The sequence below is a fragment of the Diadema antillarum genome, unplaced genomic scaffold (assembly GCF_040938485.1).
Source record: "Diadema antillarum isolate AM-2024a unplaced genomic scaffold, OU_Dant_1.0 scf00000128, whole genome shotgun sequence".
NCBI lineage: Eukaryota > Metazoa > Echinodermata > Echinoidea > Diadematoida > Diadematidae > Diadema > Diadema antillarum.
In genome coordinates, this window is record NW_027271017.1 from 3,540,762 (window position 1) to 3,567,500 (window position 26,739).

At 37.7% G+C, this 26,739-nt stretch overlaps 1 protein-coding gene across 1 annotated transcript in view; it reads left to right on the forward strand.

Annotated features, from left to right (window-relative positions):
• The window catches only part of LOC139720488 (NIPA-like protein 2), a 31,735-nt gene extending 13,338 nt beyond the window's left edge, over nucleotides 1-18,397 (forward strand). The window contains exons 4-13 of the mRNA XM_071631841.1: nucleotides 560-616; nucleotides 2,013-2,065; nucleotides 5,136-5,204; nucleotides 6,660-6,756; nucleotides 11,499-11,637; nucleotides 12,533-12,621; nucleotides 13,474-13,537; nucleotides 14,816-14,961; nucleotides 16,739-16,893; nucleotides 18,266-18,397. Of these exons, the coding sequence (XP_071487942.1) occupies nucleotides 560-616; nucleotides 2,013-2,065; nucleotides 5,136-5,204; nucleotides 6,660-6,756; nucleotides 11,499-11,637; nucleotides 12,533-12,621; nucleotides 13,474-13,537; nucleotides 14,816-14,961; nucleotides 16,739-16,893; nucleotides 18,266-18,397 (1,001 nt within the window). The remainder of the gene's footprint in view (nucleotides 1-559; nucleotides 617-2,012; nucleotides 2,066-5,135; nucleotides 5,205-6,659; nucleotides 6,757-11,498; nucleotides 11,638-12,532; nucleotides 12,622-13,473; nucleotides 13,538-14,815; nucleotides 14,962-16,738; nucleotides 16,894-18,265) is intronic.
• The last annotated feature ends 8,342 nt before the right edge of the window (nucleotides 18,398-26,739 follow it).

Genomic DNA, 26,739 nt, shown 5'->3' on the forward strand with positions numbered 1-26,739 from the left:
ATCTGAAGTGACGTCCTTTGTAATTAGGCCTAGGTGTGTTTTAGTGTATATATACGTATTCTTTTGAGCAGCAGTAAGAAAATGCATGTATGTAGAACCATTTTTGACGAAAGTCACAAAACAATACTGGTGTTGTGATATGAAGAGTGATTTGTATGTGTTGCCATGATTCAATGCTTTGTAGTGGAGAAAATTGTGCTTTAACGAGGATTTTTGTTTTTGTTAACAATTTCCTTTTAGTTAAGATGAGGGAGGCTTTCACTGGCAGAAATACACTTGATTAAAGGCTACATAGCAAAATAAGTGATGTTGTATAAAGTATGATGTGCTTACTCTTCCTGTCAGGCATTCTTATGTCAAGATGAAGTACGTAAGAGATGGGGGGGGGGGTGGGGTAGATTGATTAATAATAATAATAATAATAAAAGGACATTTATATTGCGCAGCTACTATAATGATATACTCTACTGCGCATTACAAAATGACATGCATACAAGAAATTAAGAAGAAACAATAAATGCTTAGTCCTCTCTATTCCTTTTTTTTGGTGTACTTTCAGCCAATGCTTATATATCAAGATGCTTCGGAGAGAAACTGAGATGTCAAGACGTTTTAGGTGAGATAAATATCTTTTATGTATACTTCGAAATATTTGATCAACCGTCAAATCAGTCAGTGTATCATAACATATATAAATGTTAGATATATTATCAATGTGTCCAGTCCCTGTTCAACTTTTATAAAACTCATAGATTTTTGATTAATTAATTCATTACCCTTAAATAACGATTAATTCTTGCATGTCACAGAAAATTGTCCTTGGCTGTGACGTCATAGAGTAAATTGGAAAGCTCACTGTTTTTATCTTTAATGAGCTACTTTGTATACGGGTTATAGGTCAAATATGTCTTACTCTATAAAGGATTGATCAAAGCTAGAGATGTTATAGAACAACTTTAGTCTTTGACATCACATCACATCAATGGACAAACAACGCATACCTGCATGGCTAAGCAAGCCAAAAATTCAGCCATATTCTGTATTCTCTTATATGGATATGAATTATGTCCTTTCAATGAAAGAAATTCCTTTATATTCATCGTCAGACCACCCCTGAATAAGCACCCTGATGGTTCAGTGATGCCATCTACCATACACTGAATAGTTTTGCATCAGCCGTCACTGTTAAAATGGGAGATTGTTGTATTGTAGTTTTGTAATGATTATTCTTACATACGCAGGGGCGGATCCAGGAATTCCGTAAAGGGGAGGCGCCATTGCAAAATTAAGGGGGGGGGGGGGGGATGGGGGCGCACGCACCCCACCCCATTTTTTTCTTTTTATTTCTCTTTATATTCTATTTCGCGCCCGGTGCACCCCCGCCTGGATCCGCCACTGCATACGTGTCATGATGAAATGCTACTAAATGTAAAGTACTTTTTGTTTGTAGGTGGATATTGGTCTACTAGGTAGTCTCCAGAGAAAATAAATCAGTCATTCTTGATGTTGAGGTCAAATTTTTGCTTTTTATGGCTACCGCTGTTGATGAAATGCTGCAATTACTTTGTTTACTGACTTGTTGTAATTTCAAAAGAATTTCTTACAATTGTGTGTATTTCTTAGGAAAGCAAAGCTCTATTATCTAATAAAAAGAATGAGAGGTGACTCCCTTTAAGCCCTGTGACAGATTGTGTTACACCTGAATACTTCTGTTTAGATTGGCCGTTATTGTGAAGCACCAGACCATAAGTGTACCAGCCTTTTCAACATCTTCTTTTTTCAGTATAAACGTGTTTCTACCTAGTCCTCCAACCATCTAGCGGCCAGTATAACTGTCCGCAGCCCAATGGTCAAAATGATTGCGAAATCTTTTGTGTCTGGCAAACCGAGCAAAACATACATTACCAATGGTTTGCTGGCTAGACAAGAAGAGCTTTTCACATTATTTTATTGTATACAGCAGGAGGGGGAAAAAGACTTACTGAACACACATTTTCCTTTCTCCCAAACAGGAACAGTAATAATTGTGATCGGAGCCTGCATGATCGTCATTTTCTCAACACAGGTAACAACCTTCAAGACAAATCCACCACATTGTTTGCTGATTCTTTTATAATATCGTTCTCACGGTGTGAAATCGTAAAATGCATGGTGTGAAATCGTAAAATGCATGGAGCGTACCTTAAAAGTACTAGTCCGCTAGTTATGTCATTTAAAGTGACTGAGATATAGATTAAAGTGTAAATCATAGTTGCAAGGAATGTAAGTCTTTTACCTTGGATTGTGTTTTATTTGCATGGCAGTTTGAATAAGCTTCATGTTTAAATACAAAAGAAAAAAGATGCTTGGCACTAGCTGACGGAACGATGTGACTTTTGGAGTCAGCAGAGATTGCTTGCAAGTCAAACAACCCGACCAATACGAAGTGGGATAAATGTCAATGTTTGTATATTTGCTTCCTGCAGTAAAGAACAGGAGCATTAAAGCATTCAGTTACATTTTCAGGTACTTTAAAAGAATAATTGGATAATGTCTATCATCTAAAAATACCATACTGGCTGCACGGGGACAAACACTTAGTCTTTGTTGCATATCATGGGACTATTATGTGGTTATTTTGCAAAAAGGTTTTCTTAACAAAGTAAGCAGTAGATTTCATGTAAAAGTGTAGATATACAGAACAGGGTGAAATTTGGGATTTTATAAATCAGGCTATTGCATTTACACGTTACCCATGCAAGCAAATCCTGTCATGTATCATACGAAACATTTCCTGAAATATTAGTGGCAGTCACAGATGATCAAGCTCGTCAAAACAGCATATAACCGCAGCTTTTTAAGATTGTAAAGTATCTTCCTTTGTCATTCATGCATCACAGAAGAATTCGAATGCACATAGCGGGGGGGGGGGGGGGTTAACATTTTTGCGTGGCTAGGAAGTATGACATGGATAACTTCTAAATATCATAACAGAGGCAGGGCTGCTAAATCTTGTAATAGGGGTGTTGCCTTTCTGGTTTTAGAGAGCAAGGTTTGACCCACCTTCGTTTGGCAATCTTGTTAACTTTGAAATGGCTCAGTTTGTGTAAACTTCTCTGTCAATGTTTGGGCTGCAAATGGAGTTTTGTATGTACATTGCAACGTATGGAAGTCTGATTTAGTGTGCACACATCTTTTCACAATAGGTAGGAATCACCAGAATTGTCATATGATGAGAAACAACCTATCCTGTTCTTGAATCTAGCGATTCAATAATGGTAATCATCATATAGATCACGAGGTGCTTTTTTCTTGAAGTGGGCAGTAAGTCAAAATCCAGAAAATCCGCATAAATATCTAACCCTCTAATTTCCTGCTGTGAGCAGCTTCCGAGTGTTTCTTCGACCAGTACAAACAGATCATGTGTTCTGCAAAGTTCAGCAGGGGACCTTTGTACGTGGTGAAGGGCCAACATTGCTATTGTGAAAATATTCTATATGAGTATAAAAGGAGGAGGCTGAGGATTCAAACAAATCCAAGCATTAAACGTTGTCAATTTGAAAGCATTTGAAAAAAGAAGTGAGTTTGGTGCTTCAAAAGTCAATTCCGCCCACACATAGCAAAGTGCAAATATATCAACCCTTGAATACAAAGAGAGACGAAGGTCTTATAAATATCCTCGTTTTTCATAAAATTATATACAGGGACCAAATATTCGTCGAAACATACAGAAAGAGAGAGAGAGAGAGACAGAGAGAGAGAGAGTGTGTGTGTGTGTGTGTGTGTGTGTGTGTGTGTGTGTGAGTACGTGTTTGCGTGTTTATCTTTAGGTCATTCTGGAAAGAAAAAAAAAAACCACTAAAAACAGGTCACTATAATCATTCGCATTTTCATAGCCCATCAAGTTTGGGGACGCTGTGTTATCCAATCATCTCATCAGACAAATCATGTATTATGCCCAGGCTGAGGATTATGTATCTGATGATGTGGGCCCTAAATTGAATTCCACTGTGGCACAAAGTAATGGCTCTTAAGATACAGATGAAAATGATTTGAAGTGAATGTGTTTTGAAAATGAAAGTGTTTTGGCAGTGAACTTACAGAATCGTAAGGGTATCCATTGCATATTATACTGTGGCAAACCTGCAAAAATGTTTACAAAGATAATTAGAGTTAAAGTTGTAATTATAATGACGATAACAATAACCATCACCAATCATCATCATAATGCTAATTAAAATGTTGATTAAAACGCGCACGCGGACACACACATGCACGCGCGCACAAGGAATGCCTGCTGTATCTGAATAATGATAAAAATGTGTATTGACATCGGCCTCATAGCAAAAGTTGCAACCTCAATTCGCATTCATAGCGGAGTTGCATACCACATTAGAATGCGTCTCAAACATTCTAGGAGTCAGTGATATGATCATCAAACGATACGTACTGGTATTTCTATTTGGTATCATGGGGTACCAAATAGAAATCCACCATTTTGTTGAAATAATTTATATATGTATACATATATATATCATATATGTATATATATATATATATATATATATATATATATGTATGTATATATATATATATATATATATATATATATATATATATATATACAGCTGTACCCTGGGTTACCGAAAATTGGGTTAAAGTAATTTTACGTGCTTTATGAAAGAAAACAAAATACAACAATGTTCTCAACAGTACAGCAGCATCAAACATAAGCACTCATCACACACTACACTCAGCACCAAACATAGACAGCTGCACCTCACTATGCATTACCAATCCACGAAAAATGTAAAATAAGTAATCATGCTCATGGGACAAGTTTGAAGATTAAAATGATCTCGTTCTGAAATACTGTTTAGATCTGTAATAACATGTTTCGAAAACATTTAAGATGTTAAAATTATGATTATCATTAATATCATTACTATTATTATTGTTGGTGTTATTATTACCTTCATCATTACTATCATTGTATTTGCAATGAAAATAAAAAAATGAAAATAAAAGCAACTCCAAAACAGGACCAAATTGTGGCTGCCTTGATCTCAGAGTGTAAATATAAACCTCCTAACATGAGACGCGGTTGCATCATTTGTAATTATGTATATGGTATTGTGCTATTTTTTTTTATTCAGGATGAAATTCCTCTGAACCCCGCTGACTTTGTACAAAGACTTGCCTACTGGCCATTTTTGGTGTATCTGGTAAGTATGTTCACAACTGATTTTCATTCGCCATCATTTAGTATTAAGTACTTAAACATAAGATTTTTTTTTTTCAAATTTTGAAAGAAAAACGCCCAGAGGCTACATTCAGATGTTTACCGAAAAAGAGTTAACTCTCGTTGTGTCTGGCATCCACTTAAACTGGCATCTTGTAAACATCATCAATGTTATGATTAAAATTAATGATTATGATGATTTAACATTATTATAACAAATGTTAAATATGGTAATGATATTATATAATGATTATGATACTGATATGATATAGTTAACATGATGATGAATATTATGGTAATAGTGGTAGCAATATCATAGTGCTTATATTGGCAATAATAAGGTAGGCATTTTGATTTTGTTTGTGTGGGATTATTTTTATGCGGATGTATACTCAGTTAATAGCTTATTCAGGCAGTTATAGACAGCACAGCAGTATATAATGTGTGTACACACTAGCATTGTATTGCAGTGTGTGCCTGCATGTAAGTGGGGTTCATGCACCCTTTGTTTCACCGAGTTATAGATAAACCAATATATGAATTAGTGTACCTGAATAATGATAGTACTCTTTCCATATCAAGTAATTCAATGTAACACGACTTAGTGAGTTTCACAGGACTTTCCATTCCTATCCAAAAGTTGTTTGGATTTTAAATAGTCAAGCTTTTTGTTTTATTTCAAATAATGCAATGTGCAGAGTAAACGCAGAAATTCACTGTGCCTGTAGTCTTTACCCTCCACACCAACCAAAGTTGCCCACAGCAATATTAATATATGGATGCATTGTATAATAACTTAAATATTTCACCTGACAACAATGGGGATTTCTGTTTTACAAATGAGGGGAGAAAGATTCTTTCGAAGATATGTGATAATTGATTATGCTTCCTTTTCGCACTTTATGACGCTGTTTATTAATTGCCTTGAATATGTAGGCCCTAATTCTTTGTCAGTGTCCATCTCTATCAAATGCACAAAGTGTGCACAAAACTCGAAGTTCAGAAAACTCCTGTTGTAACGAAGTCTTCGGAAATGACAGTTTTCTTTCCTATATGGAAATTTCATGATAACCGAAGGGAACTTTGCCCCGTGTGCGTTGCTGACAATAATTTGGTGACCTGAATTTTTACATCGTTTTGACGAAATTTCTTACTGTGTTCGTTGTAACGGGAGCGCCCTGTATGACATGAGATAGTGAGTTCAGACCTGAATTTTTAAATCGTTGTGACGTAATTTCTTACCGTGCTCATTGTAACGGGAGCGCCCTGTATGACACGAGACAGTGAGTTCAGACCTGAATTTTTAAATCGTTGTGGCGAAATTTCGTACTGTGTTCGTTATAATGGGAGCGACTTGTATGACATGGGACAGCATGTTATCTATACGCATTGCTATTCAAGCTTATTCTCGTCTGTTGTATCCGCCTTTCATATACAGTGCTTGGAGGTAGTCCTCTTCGTGCTGTTGATGTACCTCAGGCTCGTCCGCGGCTACAGTCATGTCATCCTCTACCTACTACCAGCAGCTCTTTTAGGTAGGCGTAGTAATCAATCATTTACCCTCTTATTCCTGTCTAGCAACCATCTGTCCAGGTTCTGACTTTTTCTTCGTTTTTTTCTCTCTGTTCTTGCATTGGTTTGTTTATCAAGTATGTCTATAATTCTTGCGATGTTGCTGATCAGAATGTATTGTTGTTGTAATTTTATGCATAGTAAGAATTAGAGCCACTAGAGATGATTTATATGCCGATGTGAATATCTTTGACAGTAGCAATTTGTTTATTGTAGGAATTGTCTTGTTTGTGAGGCAGCTCTTATGTTAGTATAGACGTACACGTACCTTCTAAAATTAAACAAGGTGGAACTATTCTGGATGGAAAAAGTACAGACAAGCACACAACCACACAGATCAGACATCATGCCATGCATTCACTGATGTGAAGGCATATAGAGAACAGTAGACCCAACAGAAGTGAAATGTTTCACAGTAGACCATTTAAACGTGGGCGGAAGTAATTTTGAGGGTGTTGTTGAGAGTTGTGTAGCGAAAAGGGGAACAATAATGGTGCTTTGTTTATTTTCTGTGAAGAGAGCGAGCTCTCAAATTCACGGTGGCAAAAATGTCATTATTTGGTGTGGGATTGTTTCTCTTGTTTTTGTTGTTGCTCTTCTTCTTCTTTTTTCTTCTGCTATGAATACACTTCTGATGGCTTGCCTTGCATAGGCTCCTACTCTGTAATTTTCCAATGTTAAGTTGCAATTTCGTACACCATATTCGAGACCCATATTGCATTGCATTGCATAGGTGAGAAAACCTCAAGTTGACCTTTTGTTCAGAATTTTTCCTGCGTCAAAGTCAGTGGAAACATCATTCTAACCTGCAGTTTTCAGTTGCCCGATGCCGGGGATATGAATAAACTTTCAAGCTCGCTGCACACACAGTGCTAAAGTTTATGAGATGTATCACTTCCTTATGTCTGTATCTTTATGTTTATCCAGTAGGTATTGCCGGTAAGAGATAAAAATGTATGCCAAAAGCTTTTCAAGAGTGAAATTGTGCTCATCATCTGGACGTGAGATTATGAACCATAGCTTTTTTCACTTGCAAGAACCAGTGATTATTTCATTTTGTTTATCTAGGCTTTGAAGGATTGTTTAGGCTGAGAACAGCATTCTTCTTGTAAAATTCCATGTGACTAACTTACTGAGATGATACAGCCCTATGGGAAAATTATCAGAAAAATGTGAAAGCTTTGTTTACAGATTATGATGCTTACAAATCAATAGCAACAATTATTCATACATGTAAGATTCACATAGTTGACTTTCAGCTTTGATTTGTAATGATATCCAGGATTGTAAGATGAAGCACAACAGGTGAAAGTATATAGGCCCTATTAACCATGTATAAAGTGAAGTCATTATCATTTCTAAAATACTGACACAAAATATAGAAAAAGTCGATGGTGGTAATGCCGGTAACGAAGACACAAGATGGCGATTGGAGCTTATTCAAGAGTTATAGTCGCAGGGTTTACATTGCATCCTTCATAAGTGAATGGCATTCATTGGGATGTGAGATAAAATTTGTGTCGTGTGAAGTAATGCTCTCAAAAGTACCTGAAAAGTCCCCCATGAAGTTGATTTAGGATTTGAGAAAAGCAAGCTTTTGAAGCAGCGAGGGTAGAGCATTTTATGATTCTATCTCCATATTCTGGGTGTTAGCCTTCAGAAATGGCCAATGAATGAAGGCTTACTTTATTGTCCTAAGACATCCTTGTGCTTATGTCGCTTCAGTAACCACCTGTACAGAATTCTGCCCAAGCAATATTATACGTGTGTGTGTGTGTGTGTGTGTGTGTGTGTGTGTGTGTGTCGGCTGCTTGAGTAAGAAAAAAGATTATTGGAAAAAATAGTGAGTTTGCGTGCAAGCATGCTTGCGTGTGTGATATAAATCCAGGGCCATGCTTTCAACCAGAACCGATATCCCGATATGCAACTTAATACTGACGCCACAAAGTGTGTCAATGGGAGGCCCATTTCCCGTAGTGAAAGCTTAACATAGAGGAAAAAGAGGTAGAAACATTATTTACACCAATTGTTCGAGAGCTGCCAAAAACAAATAACAGTGGTTGAGGGGATTATTTCCGTTGAATCAAGTTTACCAACAAAAGGATTTTGTAATATGCATTTAAAGTTACTCACAATCAAATTGGTTGACCAAGTTATCCCAGTCTGTCAAATCAAATCACGTGTCATCTTTTATATTCATATGGGGGCACTTATGACCGGTTTATCACCCCCCCCCCCCCACATGCACACACACATACACACCATGCTGTTACTGTGGTATGACGTGTAAGTTATGGGTGGGTAGGCCCTACTTGCGGATCCGAAACAGTAGGATCGACTGCAAGCAGCTAACCTCTCTACACAGGGAGGTTGCTGGGGTCTAGAGAACTGGAGTCCCGTATATCCCTGTTTCGGCAGGTGTGATAGACACACACACAGTACAAAAAGAGAGAAGCTTTTTTGGATCACCCACCCGGCCTTTTCACTGAAGAGAAATGAGGCTTGACAGAGATTTGTGATCGGTGACTGAATTAATGGTATCCCCTATGTGTGTCAGCCTATGTACATCAGAGCGTGATTATTATAGCTCCAGGTTAAAATGAAAAGGGTATATACAACAGTGTAGGTAATCACGTGGAAGGACAAATACGAGATTAGGGCACGTGTAGAGCGATTGGTATTGGAAGGGAAGTGAGGTATTGCCCCTGGTACTGCAGGTACATAAAAGATTGCGTACGAAAAGGGGGAGTGGGAAAGAAAAGGGCAAAAGGGAAAGAATGGAGGGGGGATGGAGAGGTGCAGGTCCTGATGGAGGGGGATCTTGTGGTGGAGAAGGTATTTCTAACAACAACAAAAAAAATGAATAGCGTTAATTGGTACACGTGAGGATCACAGTGATGTGACTTTGTTTGTTTTTGTTGTTCACACAGTAATTGAACACAAAGATTCTTCAACGGGTCTAGACAACCTTTGGTACACACGAACCATACGAAGAATTTATGCCAGGGTGGACAAAATTTTAAAGACACTCAGTCGTGGCGAGTGGTTTGTGCGGCACGGAGACGAACGCAACACGCTGCCTCCCCCATTCTGTATCAAATGTAGTGACCCCCGAATGAGAATAGCGCTGGCTCAATGGGTCAGCGAAAATACGGTAGGCTACAAGAGAGCTCCCTGTGCTTATCTCCTAACCCAAAATGGCTGTCCCGAGAGCTTCCGAATGGACGCACACTCTCAGTGCGCATGCGCATGAAGAGAGGCCAAAAGAGCCACGCGTCTTCTGGCCTCTCTCCTCCAATCACCGCAGCTCGCGGTGACAATATTTGTGTATGACGCGTACACACACACGCACACACACACACACACACACACACACGCCGCAGCGTCTTCTGGCCTCTCTCCTCCAATCACCGCAGCTCGCGGTGACAATGTTTGTGTATGATGCGTACACACACACGCACACACACACACTTGTCTCAGTGGTAGCATTGTCCCACACGTTTATGGATATAGCACCGAGTCTGCCATTGCGCAATTGCACGCACAAACTTCGGTCGTTCGGAGTTTACGTACCATTACGGATGGCGATCGGCTGCCTTTAAAGGGCAAAATTCCACACTATGTTCAAGTGAACTTTATGATAGATAACGAATTTTATCAAACAAACAATGGCTGAAGTTTCACCCACAATCAGATTTAGGATTAGAAACCCGAGAATGTAAGTGTACATCTTTTCACCGAACAGCAATATTTGCCTTAACCAAGTATGCAAAAAATAAATCAACTCAAGTAATGATAAAAATCATCATCAAATGACAACGGTCATGTTTGTTTGCGCCTAGATAGATCATATAAGTAACATTTCTTCTTTTTTTTTCGATGATAAATGACATTACACCACATCATCATCATTCCTTGTTAATCTAACACACCGTAATTGATTTTATATGAAAAAACAATAGAAATGGAAATGGTTGGTTGACATTCATCATAATACATTTATGTATTGCTGAGAGATACAAATCTAGAAAAGAGAAATCCGTATCTTTCTTGTCATATAAAGGCTCAATTTTCATGAAACACGTTCCTATAGTCGTCTACATGTACATAGAACTAACACTTTTTCCAGAGATCTGAGCATGAATTCTAATGAGATTTTGTTTTTCTATAGATTCATAGTGATTTTCTCTTGATTGTAGAGACGGATTCTTACCTGTGTGTGTATTGCCTCCATTATCAGAAAAATGAAAGATTTCACACAATGTAAGGACCCAGTTCATTCAGTCAGAATAGCTCGCAGTCATGCGTACCATATAGTTATTTCTAGGAAGAATTCCCCATAATAACGTACTACTTAACATAATAATGTCGGAATTTCGGAACTTGGGTATTTGTTCCATGTTCATCGTGTCACTGCCGGCAATCCGATAAAGCCCGGGGTAAGTGTCGCTACATGTGACAGGTTCGAGTTCCACTGGTTCCTTTTCCCGACATGTTTGTTAATTTACAGATCAGTAGTTGCGATCTTAACAAATCAAATTTGTAGAGGGAGACATATCGAAGAAATATACACCTGAAGATTTCAGCTTTTCAACATCAAGCGACTGCTCTCAGATACGTTAAGAGTATTTTAAAGCTGTACATTCGTACCTTCGCATGAAGTTCTAATTTTGCTTTTTGTCTCACTACTGTATATCTCAATCAGCTTCTCTGACAGTTCTTGGTGCTAAGACGGTCTCGACAGCCATCAGTCTTGCGTTCGAGGGGAATTTTTCGCAATTCAAAAGTCCCGTCATCTACATCATGGTCGCTGTGGTTATCATTACGGGAGTGTTTCAAATCAAGTAAGTCCATTGCAATGCTCCAGCATAATCTGCAGTTGTAAATGTTACCTCGAAGGCTTGCAGGGAAGAAATGTATCAGCAGTCGTAAGAATAACTTGACAGTAGTGGAATGTTTAAGATCATTAAGGTCTCTAAAAAAAAATTCTTAATACTCTAATTATCTATCCATAATTTTAGGTATGAAATTTCAATCGCAGTGTTGAGTTCAGTTGTGTCAATTTACTTTAGTTAGTAAACAAAGAATGCATTACAATACACGTATATAAAATAGTCTACATAGATCGTAAATTATTTGTCCTAATTCAATCGAGTGACTATCATGAAATGCGTGTAATTCGAGAATTTTACTGACTAGAATGATACAATAATATTTCATCATTCTAGTGAGTGAAATTGTGTAATTGAACATAATATTAATCTATGTTGACCATAAAATTCTAACAAGTAGTGCAATATCTATCTTGTCATATAACACATCAGAATCTTGGGGTTGTAATCTTCCTGTTAAAACAATATTAGATAAATAATGGTAATAAGAATCTTGATTATTGTTATGAATATGTATTCATGTAAATTAGTGTAACGTGGTCAGCCCACGTGGGGCAGAGGAAGTTTCGAGACTTTGCGAACTGACTATGGCACTCGAGGGGAGGAATAAAGTTCAGTTGCTGATGTTCCAAGAAAGCCTGGTATGGTGCAGTGGTAGTGATTTGTTTGGTATCACTGAGGATATGTGTGACGTGTTGTTGAGTTGCCACTATCTTTTACTCTCCTCCATAATAATTGGGGGCTTGTCCGGGAATATCTCTTGTGGAAGATACACTTATGATATCGGCCATCGCCATCGATTTTATAGAAGATTTGCAGAGATTTGTGTCTTCTTCTCTCCACGCAGATTTGTGACAAGGGCGATGCAAGAGTTTGATGCCTCAGTCGTTGTACCAGTCTTCTTTGTATTCTTTACTCTAAGTGCAATATTAGTAGGTGAGTGCCACTGATAATTCTCTTGGGTGGGACATCTGTCGATAAGGATGTGCATGGCTGTTCCACCTAGAATTGGGCAGATGATATTCGGGGTACAGTATATTGCGCGAAGAGTTCTCCTTCGTTGCATTTCCAATATAAATTCCTGAAACGGCTCTACAAGTGATTTTCTCACAAGAACAAGATTTTTTTTTTCACATTGTCCCTCATATGTGAACACTTTGACATATGAATGATATATCGTTTATATCAACAAGGACAGCAGTAACGCTTATATATCTGTTAACAAGCTTCGTTAATTATTTTCTTCCAAGATATGAAAACTCCCCATAGATTGAATACTATTAATTGTAGATTTTGTCCATGTATGCCAAAGGTTAAAAAACACCAGTATGATCAAGCGGTTACAAATGTTGTTTGACCCATGTAACTCCTGCAAGGAATCAGGTCGTATCAGGCATACTTTGCATGGGAAAAAAATATCGTATTTGAAACGAAATGCGCCAATCGACTTTTAAAAACTTGACTCTGTCTTGGTCATATTTTTGTAGCATATGATTTCATATTGAACAGCATAATGGATAAGGGAGAAACAGGCTAGGATACTAGTTTTTTTTGTTTTTCGTTTTCAATTTGGCTCTTCATCATCGCAGAAATATTCAATCATTCCCTTTAAGTCTACTCATGTTACACCTCCAGCAATGTGCACGAAATATTAATCTATCCATTCTGCAGTATGAAAGGATAAATTTGTAATGCTTGGATTGTGGTGAGTTTTTAGTTTTGTTTTTGGCTATTCAGGTGTGCACAACATGGTAACTGAAACTATACTTGTCGTACTTACCTCTACAGGTGTATTTTTCTATGGAGAATTTTATGGTTTGACCATCATCAGGATATGCATGTTTCTATTTGGGTAAGTTGACTTTTAAGCAAGTTTTCCCCCACCCGTAACCCAGTTGGTCACTTTGGGGGAAAGGACTTTTTAGTTGCATAACTTTCAATAAGAGAGTTGTCTAACGTTGCATGATGTGTCAGTCTCTGCATGCTTGACATAAATTACACTTTTCATAGAACTTGATGTAAAAGAGTAACGTGTGTCGAGTTAAAAATGATACGCTGTTAGTCTGTGACAAAGTGAAGGCAGTTTTGTTTAATCTTTGATAAATCAATCATCGGTAAAACAACATATGACACTGATTCATAAATCTTTAGGATTGACATGTAATTCTGGTGAAGTCTGTTGACGTTGAAATCTGCCAAACATGTTTACTGTGAAGGACGTTTTTTTTAAATATAAAGCTCCAGAGTCTTATGCCTTCTTTTATTTGCCATGGCCCCTGGTGGGTCAAAGTGCATTGAATTCACCACTGATGTACCACTCATTGTGACTTCCCACCCACGCATTTTATAGCAGAAGGTGTTTGATGAAACACAAAATTTAATCTCTGCAGTTCACATGTTTTAATCACGCCTCTTTTTATGTGCCCCTGCCTTTTCAGCACCAAGTTGTCCCTTTGTGCATTCTCTCTCTCTCTCTCTCTCTCTCTCTGGACGATCTGGACGATCTTGTTCATGTACTGCACCAAATACGTTAATCAGTGGTTTCCCGCAAGAAAATATCAATAGAAGACACGACTAACACCTTTTTTATATGATAAGCCTAAATTATTTTATGTTGTTCTGCAACACGTGGGCTTGGAATGTCCTGGGTCTCGTTTCATGAAACTTGTTATTATTATCATTATTATCATTATCATCATCATCATCATCATTATTTGTAAGGCAAATTTGCTCTCAGGCAATCAGCTGCAAGGATTTCAGTAGCTTATAAAAACTATCGTAAGTCGTTACAGATAACAAGTTTTATGAAACGGGGCCCTGGTTTATTTATTTTTTTAAACTGTGAAATTGAATTGCGTGATATGACTGGTCAGATAATATATATTTTTTTACAACATTTCATTCTTACTGCACTCCATTTTTCATTAAGTTTCTTCCCATAACATCCAACGTCTATACCACAACAAAACTGGACTGCTATTAGTGAAATTGGACACAAGAAAATCAAAATATCAAAGTTGAGTGAGTTTATAAGTATTTTTATTTAACGTCAGTTCTCCAACTGTCAAAAGAAGGGAAAAAAGTACTTCTTAAAGTAATACAGATGAAAACAATATTGTGACTGCTACAGGTGCGCCTGTTCATTCATCGGAGTGTTCATGATTACCCACGGGAGAGGTCAGCCGGAGGATGAGACGGGAGGCACCACTGAGATGGAAGGGGAAGAAGGGGAAGAGCATTCCTCCAACAAGTGGGAACACAGAAACGGTGTTAAATGTGAGTTGCTACCTTCTACCTCTGAAACTTTCCTCTGACCTCTGACCTCACCCTTTTAGCTCTCATTGTTGTAATTTTTGTCTTTGACTGTGTGCTGTATGAAGGCTTGAATTGTCTAACATGGATGGCGATGCCTATGCCAGCTTTGATTGTACAGAGCTGTGATAATTTTTCACTTATTTTGTTAGAATGCCAATTAACTCAGCACATATACACTTTTGAAAAGCATTGGCGAGAGGAATTGACGAGAAAAAGGACAGCAGTGTGATTTCGTGACTTGGAGTGATTCACTCCCCAATCATGTAGAATTTGTTGCCAGATAATGTGCCATCATTTTTGATTAGTAATGTTACTTCCTCAGTCAATATCATTACTGTTCTTTGACAGATCTAAAAGTCGTTCATATCAGTGATGAATACTTAATTTATTGATTGGCGTAAGTGATGGATGGTGACGTAAAGTTTATCATCATAGATGGAAAATTTACTACTATTGATAGGGTTACTGAAGGCAAGGATGTCAAAAACTTTGCACTCACTCTTTCAAGCAATAATTAATCTCATAGCACATTATTGAAGCAATGGATGGGATAAAACGTTCTGTCACACAAGTTTGAGTTCAGAGTCAGACCAAGGAGGGTTTAAGGAAATGGTATAGTTTCGGTTAATAGGGACTACATGTTTCATTTTTTTTTTATGATGACTTTTTACATAATAAGAAACCTCTTAAGAAATATGAAAGAGCATAAGATGTGACCCTGCACCACAAAACCAACAGAAAGTCGCCAGACATGAATGTTAAGTTAGGGCAGATTTTGAAAGAGGACAGACTCTAAGCTTTAAAACGATGTATAACTCAATTCAAATGGACTCTCCTTCTAACCTTTCTAAATCTTTGAAAGAAAGCACATACTCTGGAAAAGTGTGAACTGAGAACGGAGGCTCTAAAGTCTAAAGTACGGGGTCTATTCAAGCGCTTAATCTTTACCAAGCCGTGCTAGCTGTGCTATGAATGAGACAAAAACAGAATGTAAGCCACCGGAGCAACAACAATGAAGGACTTATCAAAATTGATTAAGCTGAAAGTAAGCGTGCTCTATAAACACATTCTGTCCATGAATTATGCCAACTTTAAAAGCAGTAGCAGTATCCTTTCAAAATTATGAGAGCTGAAAGTGAAGAGTGTGCAAAGGATTTTTTTTCCATGAAAAGGGCCTCTAGGACATACCTGATCACCCTATACTGCATAAATTAGGGTTGTAGAAAAACCGTGGAATACCCACTTTCCCATTCATTTTATGTACCCAAACTTACGATTAATGTAGAAGAAGAATAGGTATAGAGAAAACTCGAAATTTACTCGGTTGACCCATTTCACCCTTTTTGAGTGCTCTGGTGGCTGGTGAAATCAAGGGGTGCGACTTTTTGTGGGATTTGTGATGCACGGCCACATATAGTTCTAAGAGGAATTCAATATCCATTTGCTGAAAAGTGGTTTTGAAATGGGTGAGATATCCAAACAAAGAAATCTTAATAAAAGGTGAAACCCACCTTTTACTAAGATTGCTTTATCTTACTTTGTTTTGGGATATTATCTAAGCCATTTCAAAACTGATTTTAATCAAAATGAATTTCAATTCCTCTTAGAATTGTATGCTCTTTAACATTTCGTAAAGTGGTTTCTACATATCTTATAAAGGGAACAAAAAGTTAAAGGCTGAATCCTCACCTCAACTAATACAATATCATCCCTTTAAATTTTGTGTCCCTCCTCACAGCACCACTGGTTCCTCCACCAACATCACTCCATCGGGTTCAACCCGGGGAGGAGGAATACCCGCCACCTGTCGACAACTTGTCGGAATCCAGTGAGGCTTCCCCAATCGAGATGCAGGACATGTCCAGCACCATGAGGGACCAAATCAAATACCCAGTAAGTTGAGTCCTCTCCCACTTTAATCCCCTTAACCGCCCCCCCCCCCCCACACACACACACTCATTTGCACCACCAGATGCCGAACCATCTGGAATCTCTGAATACATAATTACATTGAATATGAGGAGTGTCATCGCAAAACAAGCAAACTCCATTCTTATTAAGTTGAAATACTTGTGATTAAAGCTGCTAAAAGACAGAGGAAATAATAATAAGAAAATGCGTAATAATTTTATTCATAATTTCTATATATTCATTGCTATATCACAAGTGAGGTATTACTGGAAAGGTTTCATTTTGGTCTAACTAATGATAGACTTACTTTGAACTGTTTAAAAATGGCACTTCGCTCATTCTGCAATAAAACTATGCAACATCATAATATCATACATTATATTTACACATTTTCAGATTATTTATTGATAAAGTCAGTGTGACAGTTCCAAAGTTTGACGTGTCAGAAATTCTATAAAGTTTGAGTGTTCACTTGGGAATGAGCACAATAAAGACATGAGTTGCAATGCATTCAAATATTCTCTGTCATGTGGAAGGGGTTTACTCATAAGAGAAAAGGCGAAAAGTAAGAGTGTGTTGAACTCATGAAAACTATGTGATTCGCCGACTTTTGATTATGACCTTTCATTAGACCATCTAACGTCAAGCAGCCATGGATGCTGTCAGTGAAATACCCGGTGTGGTAGGAAGTAATGTCCTTCCGGAAACCGGCCCCTACTCCGGGCTCACCAGTGACGGGGAACCGCGTGCGCATTTCCAAATTCTCCGGTAAAGGGGTACTTTTCGCACGACAGAGTCCGGTCCTGGAATTGTAAAAAGGGGTATAGTTGAATTTTCACCCGGAATTTTCCTTTAGGGGTGTTTTTTATCGGCTTCGATTGACGTTAAGGTATCAAAAGTCGGTATACAACGTTAGAGCGCGAAAAGCAAATACTAATTATCAGTAAATTCGTTTTATATTTTTGGAATGTCTTACGAGGATGGTTTATCCTCATGCTATTTCTGATCATTTCCAACGAAATTTGCAATCTCCCCGGCGGCGCCAAATCGAAGCGCCCAGTCGTCTTAACTTGATGATAATTTGTCCGACTGACTGTGAGGTACTTATCGTCAGCACTGGTATCTGATACACTGAGCAGTATTTCGGAATTAGGGGGTCTCCAAGGCGGGAAAAGCCTGCGAAAAGCCCGCGAAAGGGTTAAAAATTTTGGCTGTGGGGGAGGTGCTTTCAAAGTGAGGGAACGGGCATACGCATACCCTTATAACCCTGAGTGGGGAGATATCAATATTATCAATGCTGGTGTTAAAGTTGCACATTCATATTTTTGTGTCTTTCTCTACGTTTGTTTTTAAGGCAATGGACCAGTCAATATTCAAACCTCAAATTGGCACTGAGCGGGAAACACTTCTGAGCAGGCGGCAACCAAATGGAAAACATTACGGTGGGCACAGCAGTGCATCGCATGCAGACGGTGTGGACGAGTAGAACCTTTTCACATGCATAAATTTGGACCAAGTTTTATTATCACCTGTTAATGTGCAAAGAAGGCCTTCAATTTGATTATACCCCCGCCAAACGAAGTTTGAAGGGGGTATATAGGAATCAGCGGACGGTCGGGCGGTCGGGCGGTCGGTCGGGCGGTCGGTCGGGCGGTCGGGCGGTCGGGCGGTCGGTCCGTTGCAAATCTTGCGTCGCGAACTACTTCCTCAGTTTTCAACCGATTCCCATAAAACTTGGCACAGATGTGTGCCTTGGGTTGTAGATGTGCAAGACGTATTTTTTGACAGTACCCAAAAGTACGTTGCCATGGTAACGGCATATTATGGGCAAAAATGGGTACAAATCTTGCGTCGCGAACTCCTCCCACAGTTTTTGATCAATTTTTATGAAATTAGGTACAGATGTTCATCTGAATATGTTAATGTGCAAGACACATATTTCCGCAGTGGCAAAAAGTGCGTTGCCATGGTAACGGCATGTTATTGGTAAAATATAGGGCAAAATGCTTCATGGCAAAACTGCTTCATCAGTGTTCTTCCAATTCTCATGGAATCCATTTTGAATGTTTGTCTTAGGATATAGGTCAGCATGACACATTTCTTGACAGTGACAAAAAGTATGTTGCCATGGTAACAGCTCACATATTATGAGCCAAAATGATGGAAAATTTTGTGTTGCAAACTACTTCCTCAGTTTTTGCCCAATTTCCATGAAACTTGGTACAGATGTGTGCCTTTGGTTGTAGATGTGCAAGACGCATTTTTCTACAGTACCCGAAAGTACGTTGCCATGGTAACGGCATATTAATGGCAGAAGATCAAGGAAAGATCTTGCGGATTTAACTACTTCCTCAGTTTTTTGACCAAAGCTTATGAAATGTGGCACACACCTTGATCTTGGTGGGAAGATTTGGAAGACATATTTTTCGGACGTGTCGGAAGCTGCGTTGCCATGGTAACGGCATATAAATGGCAGAAGATCAAGGAAAGATCTTGCGGATTGAACTACTTCCTCTGTATTCGACTGAAGCTCATGAAATGTGGCACACACATTGGTCTTGGTGGGAAGATGTGCAAGACATATTTTTTGGACATGTCGGAAGCTGCGTTGCCATGGTAATGGCATATTAATGGTGGAAGATCAAGGAAAGATCTTGTGGATTGAACTACTTCCTCAGTTTTTGACAAAAGCTTATGAAATGTGGCACACACAATAGTCTTGGTGGGAAGATGTGCAAGACATATTTTTCGGACGTGTCGGAAGCTGCGTTGCCATGGTAACGGCATTTAAATGGCTGAAGATCAAGGAAAGATCATTCCTTGGGTAAGACTGTCGTCACGGGGCGGGGGTATTAATCACCTTAAGTGATATTTCTAGTTTTCTGTGCCATTGGACATATTTTAGAGTACCTATGTTGGACCAAACGTTGATATGTAACTCTGTATGAGCCCTTGTGCTTGGCAGTACATGTATTTGCAATGCTATTTGGTTTGCATTTTGCCAATTCATTAACAAGACTTGCCTGCCATACATTAAGTTATACACAGGGGCATTCAGGTCAGACAAGTACTGTGCCGTTAGTCCCATGCAAAGGCCAGTGTCAGGGCATTTTAACTTTAGAATTAAATGCTCTTTGTCATATCAATCTAATATATCTGTGCCAGTTACTCCAGTATATAGTGTAGAGATGTTACACTGATGAATATTGCTGATTGCAGTAACAGGCAACAAACGATAACAGAAAGATGTGTAGGAAATAATCTAGCCGTCTGTTATTCTAAACTGCTCGGTCACAGGGCCTGACCACTAAATATCACATCTTCAGCATGCCCAGCATCGCCAGGCACCCATTTTATGTACCTGGCTAAAGAGGGGCATTATGGGTAATATATCTGTTCCAGGAATGGAGGGTCCCTGTGAGATTTTAACCCTAGGATCTTTCAAGGGCGGATCCAGGAATTCCGTAAAGAGGGGGCGCCTTTGCAAAATTAAAGGGGCCGTTTTCTTTCGTATTTATTTTTTTTAGCAAAAAAAAAAAAAGATAAATAAGGGGGGGGGGGGGGGGGGGGGCGTCCAGTGCGCCCGCCCCCCCCCCCCCCCCCCCTGGATCCGCGACTGAAGAAGTTCAATATTCACAGCCAACCACAACATCAGAGTGTTCCCGATACTTACGTACACTTATATGCATTACATTTTACAACTCTATTATAATCTTATAAGCGTTCTTTTCTGCTCCTATTAAGGATGTATGAAATTGTACTACTACTATCAACATGATCTTCATTTAAGGCAGGTTTAAGTGTTTAGACTCTCCCTGTCAGTTTCAAAAATATCAGGATATCATCTCACAGACTTTCGATCGATATTTGAAGTGTTTGTTTGTTGTTATTGTTTGTTGTTGTTGTTTTTTTTTTTTTTGGGGGGGGAGGGAGCATGAATTAAATATATCATGTGCATTGATTAAAAACCACATCTTGGTCAATCATGTTTGAAATCACTTATTGAGTGTTTAAAATGAGGTTTACATTGTTTGTGGCCCTAAACATGTAAGTATGCAACACAACATTTTCACGAAGTTTATTAGGTTGTAATTCTTCTGCAGGATAAGAATTAAATGAGTGGAATAAAATGATAGCATGGAATCACTTTGCAAACAATGTGCCTTTTTCCAGTGTTTTCGGGGGAAGTTTACCTCTTCTAGAAGATGTCAAAAGGGAAGTATTTACTAGTCATTCTACATTTCAGACATTTGTTTTGTATGCATCCAGTGTTGACATGAAAGAGGAATTTACACCAGAAATAAATATTTAGATTCAGTGAATGTAGAAAATGGGAACAAAACAGCTCAACAATTATAAAAAAAAAATCATAATCTAAATTTTACAAGTTAAAATCATCTTATTTAAGACACTATTCCATTGACTTGCCACTTTACATAATGCTATGAGCAATGTAATTTCCCTTGCCTTCGAAATGAGGTCTAACCCAACATGCCCTTTGTTTATATTCGACAAACTATGAAATGAAATAAAACGTGTGTCATGATTTCCTTTTATTGTTCCTATATTGCACCGTCACGATAACGTCACAAATTGTTGTAGCCATCTTATTACAGCACATTCACTTTTTCGATAAAGATTTTGACGACTCACTACTTTTAGATTGGTTTGCCATGCAGATGCACCTACGTCCATTGATCCACCACATAGGTGGCATAAAATGATTGTCCTTTGGCATCACTTTATAAAACATGGCACCTGGACTGGTATCCTAACCCAAACTTTACATCTGTACCAGTACTAGCATAGTATAGGAAAGGGAATGCAAAGGTTCCCAGCTTGATTTGAATTTAATACATCAATACTGCACCACATGGTGTTGAAATGAACGTTGAGGTGATGCTGTTGCATTGGTGTCTGTGTATAATGATGTGATTATGTTTTCAGTTTTATTGCTTACATTCTTAGTAATCTTTTTTTTTTTCAGGAAGCATTGGTTATGTCACAGCTTGTGTAAGTAAATTACCATTGAAAGATGCGTGTACTTCAACGTGAATTTTCTCCTGTTGCTGCATAGGCTACATTACAAGCCGATTGATAGTTTTTAGTGGCTTGTAGATAAGAACATAATGATATTAGTTTCCCATCGTATAAATCTGGTAACATTGAGCCGTCCATTCAGTACAAAGGTTTAAGGCAACGAAATGTGAATGCAGCATGGAAAAGTGTTAGCGGACAAACTTTAACAAATGATTGGCTGAATAATGCAAATGAATGCTGGCAATCAGTAAATATGCACTCCAAATGCAGTCAGCCAATGGGATAGCCGAGATTCTGGGATACATTTGTTACATGTAATACTGTACGTTAACTTACCTCGTTGCCCTATTTGATTTTTCAGAAGTGTTATTTCAGTGTGCCTATATTATCATTTGTCATTCTGTTTGCGTAAAATTGCGTACATAGGTATGAAGAGGACCGCTTTTTCATGTGTGTATTCAAATATGGGATATCTGACATTACATGGTATATAATACATTGTAAGATTAATTTATTATATGCTTAAATGGTGCTTTGATGGTTCTCTGAAGAATATTTTATATCTTGGGTGATTGATGCATGATACCAGTAATTTCCAGTATAGGCCTATGTTGCAATCTAATAGAACTTCTTCAAACAAAGTAATTCTGCATGGTACAGGATAGCTAAATTAGATAATTGGGTACTATTGTCTTTCTTCTTGTAACTAGTTGTATTCTCTGTCTCATATTTCATGTGAAAAATATATACACATACGAAAGTGATCCATCGCACTCATGTTTCCATTTCATTGTGTCGTTTCAATTTCAATTAAATCTGTCGCCCATACTAATGCATTCATAATAATGCGTAATACCCGCAACATAGAAAAATACACGATGAATTTTATCTTCAGAGAAGTAACCAGATATTAAAACTATTTCATGCACTCTTGAAATAAATGGATACAAGTAATAGATAAAATAATAATGATAAGAAACTCAGACAATACATTTTAAGCACTGGAAAAAGTAACCACACACGTTAGTGGAGGAGAAACCGATCATTTAAATTATAGGAAATCATTACAAGGTGCCACCAACAAAGTTGTCAATTCATAATGATATCAAATATTATTCTTTTTACGATTTTATGATTGAAAAACTGTCCATTAATGGTAAGACGGGAATTGAGGATGACTATGTAAAGTGATTATGCATGTATAAGTGCAGAGGAACGCTATCAGTAAAGAGGAAAATGGATAACAGAACACCAATCATTGGAAAAGCTTTCCTTCATTAGAGACACCTTTTCTTTGGGTTATATTTGAGTATGATATGCCAATTGCAAAATTGAGTTGACATTTATTTATGGACACACATCACTAGACAGAATCGATTTAAAAGATGGCCTTTTTGTCATGCAAATTATTACATCTTATACTGCGTGGAATATTTTGTTGTGTTTATATTTATAAATGAATTAATTTCTTTATTCATTTAATTTTTGAAATTACAAATCGCAAATATGTTAATCACTTATCTAATATAATCATAAAACAATATCGGAAAACATACAAACACGTTCAGTGTTCATGCTAATGGTAGAGGGAAAATCAATACAGTAATAGCACAAATGCCAACCAACGTTACTACCTATAAAAAATTATGGGAACATAACCACCTAGCTAGAATATATTTAAACATCTTAATCCTCAGACTAGATTTTTTAATTGCCAAAAGCAGCAAAGATTAAAAAGTAGTAGCTCTCCATTATTTAACATAAAAAAATAGCAGGAATATTTTCAAACTCTCTCAGTAATATGATATTTTCATTGACCACATTGTTATCAATGACAAAGATTCTACAATCTCAATCAGAATTGAGCCGATCTGGACTAAAGGGCATGTCCACGTTTTCGCGAAGCACGAGTCATCTATGTCTTTAATCTTCCTTATAAAAATCACTGACGATCGATGAATGTTCATCTAACTACTGAAAAAGCCAAGAATTCAAATGAAGGTACCCCTTCCTTCTTCAAGGAAGCGCACACACATCGATAGTACAGAAGATGCTACAAGTGAACTAACTTTCATACTTCTACGGAGAAGAAAAAGAGCATCAATCGTTCCTCAGATATTCCTGAAAGGTATATTGATTGCGGAAAGGATCGATCGCGGAAAAGTAACCACCAGACTTGGAAGAGAAGAAAATCCATTCACACTTTTCAGATGAACCCCATTAGCATGTCACTGCTATTCGTATTTACTTCATGTCAAAAGAGACGTTTTATGCAGGATGGTAGGCAGCAAAAATCTTGAGAATCTTAGGAAAAAACAGTGTGACTAAAGAACAAATTGGATACAGTGTCGTCGGATGAATAGCAAAATACATTTTAAATTGCTCTTACATCAACCATACGCTTCAGTTTGATAATACAATGGACTAATGCTGTCTAAATGCACTTTCTTCAGAAAGGAATATTCCAACTTTTTATATCGTTTTAGACGTTCAATAACCCTCTAATGAGGCGGTTGGAAAAAAAAAAGTTATCAACTTTAAGAGACTGCTACCAGAGACAAAGTATCAACAGATTGATTGACGGGTGGATTGACAGAACTAGGTAATACGAGGACGTTTCTAACCATATTTAAAGTAGAAATAATGAATATACATTATCGAACGGCAAGCGCGGTAGTGTGAACGCTGCGCTTTTACAAGATAGTAGGAATACATCATACCTCTATGAGCTTCTTGTTTCGTTCACAGGGAGTGAGAAATACTCAGATTTTTAAAAAAAAAACTTTTTTGTTGATATTGCTGTACATGTACACGTCATTACAACTCTTCAAGGATGAGGATAACGTGTGCATAATGAGGATACCCGCAGAATGATACTGGTCATGAGGATGGCATGCATACAATTAGTCAGCACAATCGACCTTCGTAAGTCAATCTATTCTCTGACAGTAAAAGAAGTCATTTGTTATCCATATATCAACGCCGAAAATCATCTTTAAAACAAAACATGATTACTTCTTGCATTTATTAACACTCTATTGCACGTACATACACGAGCGCACTAATCCGCCTTTGTTTCTACAAATAAATGGCGCTATATGAATATTGTATAAATATAAATACATCATCATCATCATCATACAAATGATCATGATTGCATTAAAGATGAAACATTATCATAAAAACGTTACATACGGAATCATGAGATGTCTACCACATCTTTTTTTTTTTAAACCCGTTCCGTATGGGAACCTGGTGGCCTGCGTAGTAAGTCTATGGGCATTTCAGAATTCAGTATGGAGTGGGTTAATTGAAGCGGACTTGATCATGGCGATAGCCACGTCATTTACACTAAAGTCACCATCAGGATAGATAATCTCTTCATCCCAATTAAAGCATCTAGTACATTTATGAAAATAATTATGTATAGAATTCTTATCTATGAGAAGCAGATTAAGACAGCATCAAAGAATGAACAAAACATTGTCTCTGCTATTGGTTGGAATCGAGAGGATTATTTTCCTTTCTTTGACAGGACTAAACTATCAATATTATTTTCAACTTGGGTATATACTACGAAGATAACGGAAAGAAGAATGCCCATTCAGATACACGCGCGCGCAAACACACACACACATTTTGCGTTGGGGGTGCCTGAGATTGAAATATGCGCATGCGCGTACTGACTATTAGGAAATGATGCTTTGGTTTATATGGATTCGAAAAGGATATGATAGATATTATGTCATACTTGACTTGTAATAACTTGCTTCGCTCCCCCTGTCATCGCTCTATCTTGACTGATGACCAGACAGATCACAGCTTGCCGTCAGTACATGTACAGACTGAGGGGGCACCAAAGGTATTTGGCATTGTAACAAGGAGTTATATTGGGGGAGAAAAGGAAATTCGTTTCGAGCAAATATCACCCCTCTCTGTCGTCAAACAGATACCTGCATAAACTTCAACCTGTGCCAAAAACATGACAGCGGTGAAACACATCAGTGTTGCTTTGTGCGGAAAGCAACAAACGCGGAAAACAGAAGGTGAGCGACTATTGGTATTTCAACCTGCCGATTTTGAGCAGAAAAGCTTTAATCAATATCCCTTCCTCACATAAAATTAAAAATTCTCGATTTACTATAAGCGAAAATAAAATGTTTTAACTGTCTATACAGTAACCGTAGCTGTTTACGTAGGATCCCTTAAACGTGTATGGAAGCTTAGTCTTTGGTTATTTTGATACATTTACTGTTGTTATTTATCAGTTTAATAAGTCCTAATGCTGTAAAAAGCCAAAAGTAACATTACTCTCATCAACAAAACTAATGTATTGAATTGAACATAATAAAGTCTTTATTGTCATCTCATGCCTCGCAGCCAAATGGTTGAATTGAGCATAAAATTAACGTCTTTATCTGTAATAGCACTGATTTATACAGAGTGATAAATTACAAAACTATAGAAAATTTTATTTTGAAATCAAGTTCAATTATTGATATTTATGCTCATTTACAGTATCATAACTTCTTATTAGTATAATCAATAGAGATACGCAGATGAGAAACAGGATAACGTACGATAAAATGTAGTTTGAAATCGCTCATCATCCTTTAAGATGTCATTTTCTCTCACTTTTGTATCACGGCTGTGTGTATTTTTTTTTTACAGTCACTGATTGTAGGCTTGTAGAAATGTAAAATGAAAATATCAATGACACAAAGTGCTACGCGATGAGTTTAGAAGAATGCACTGATTTGCAAAGCCCTAGAATATATACGTGATGTA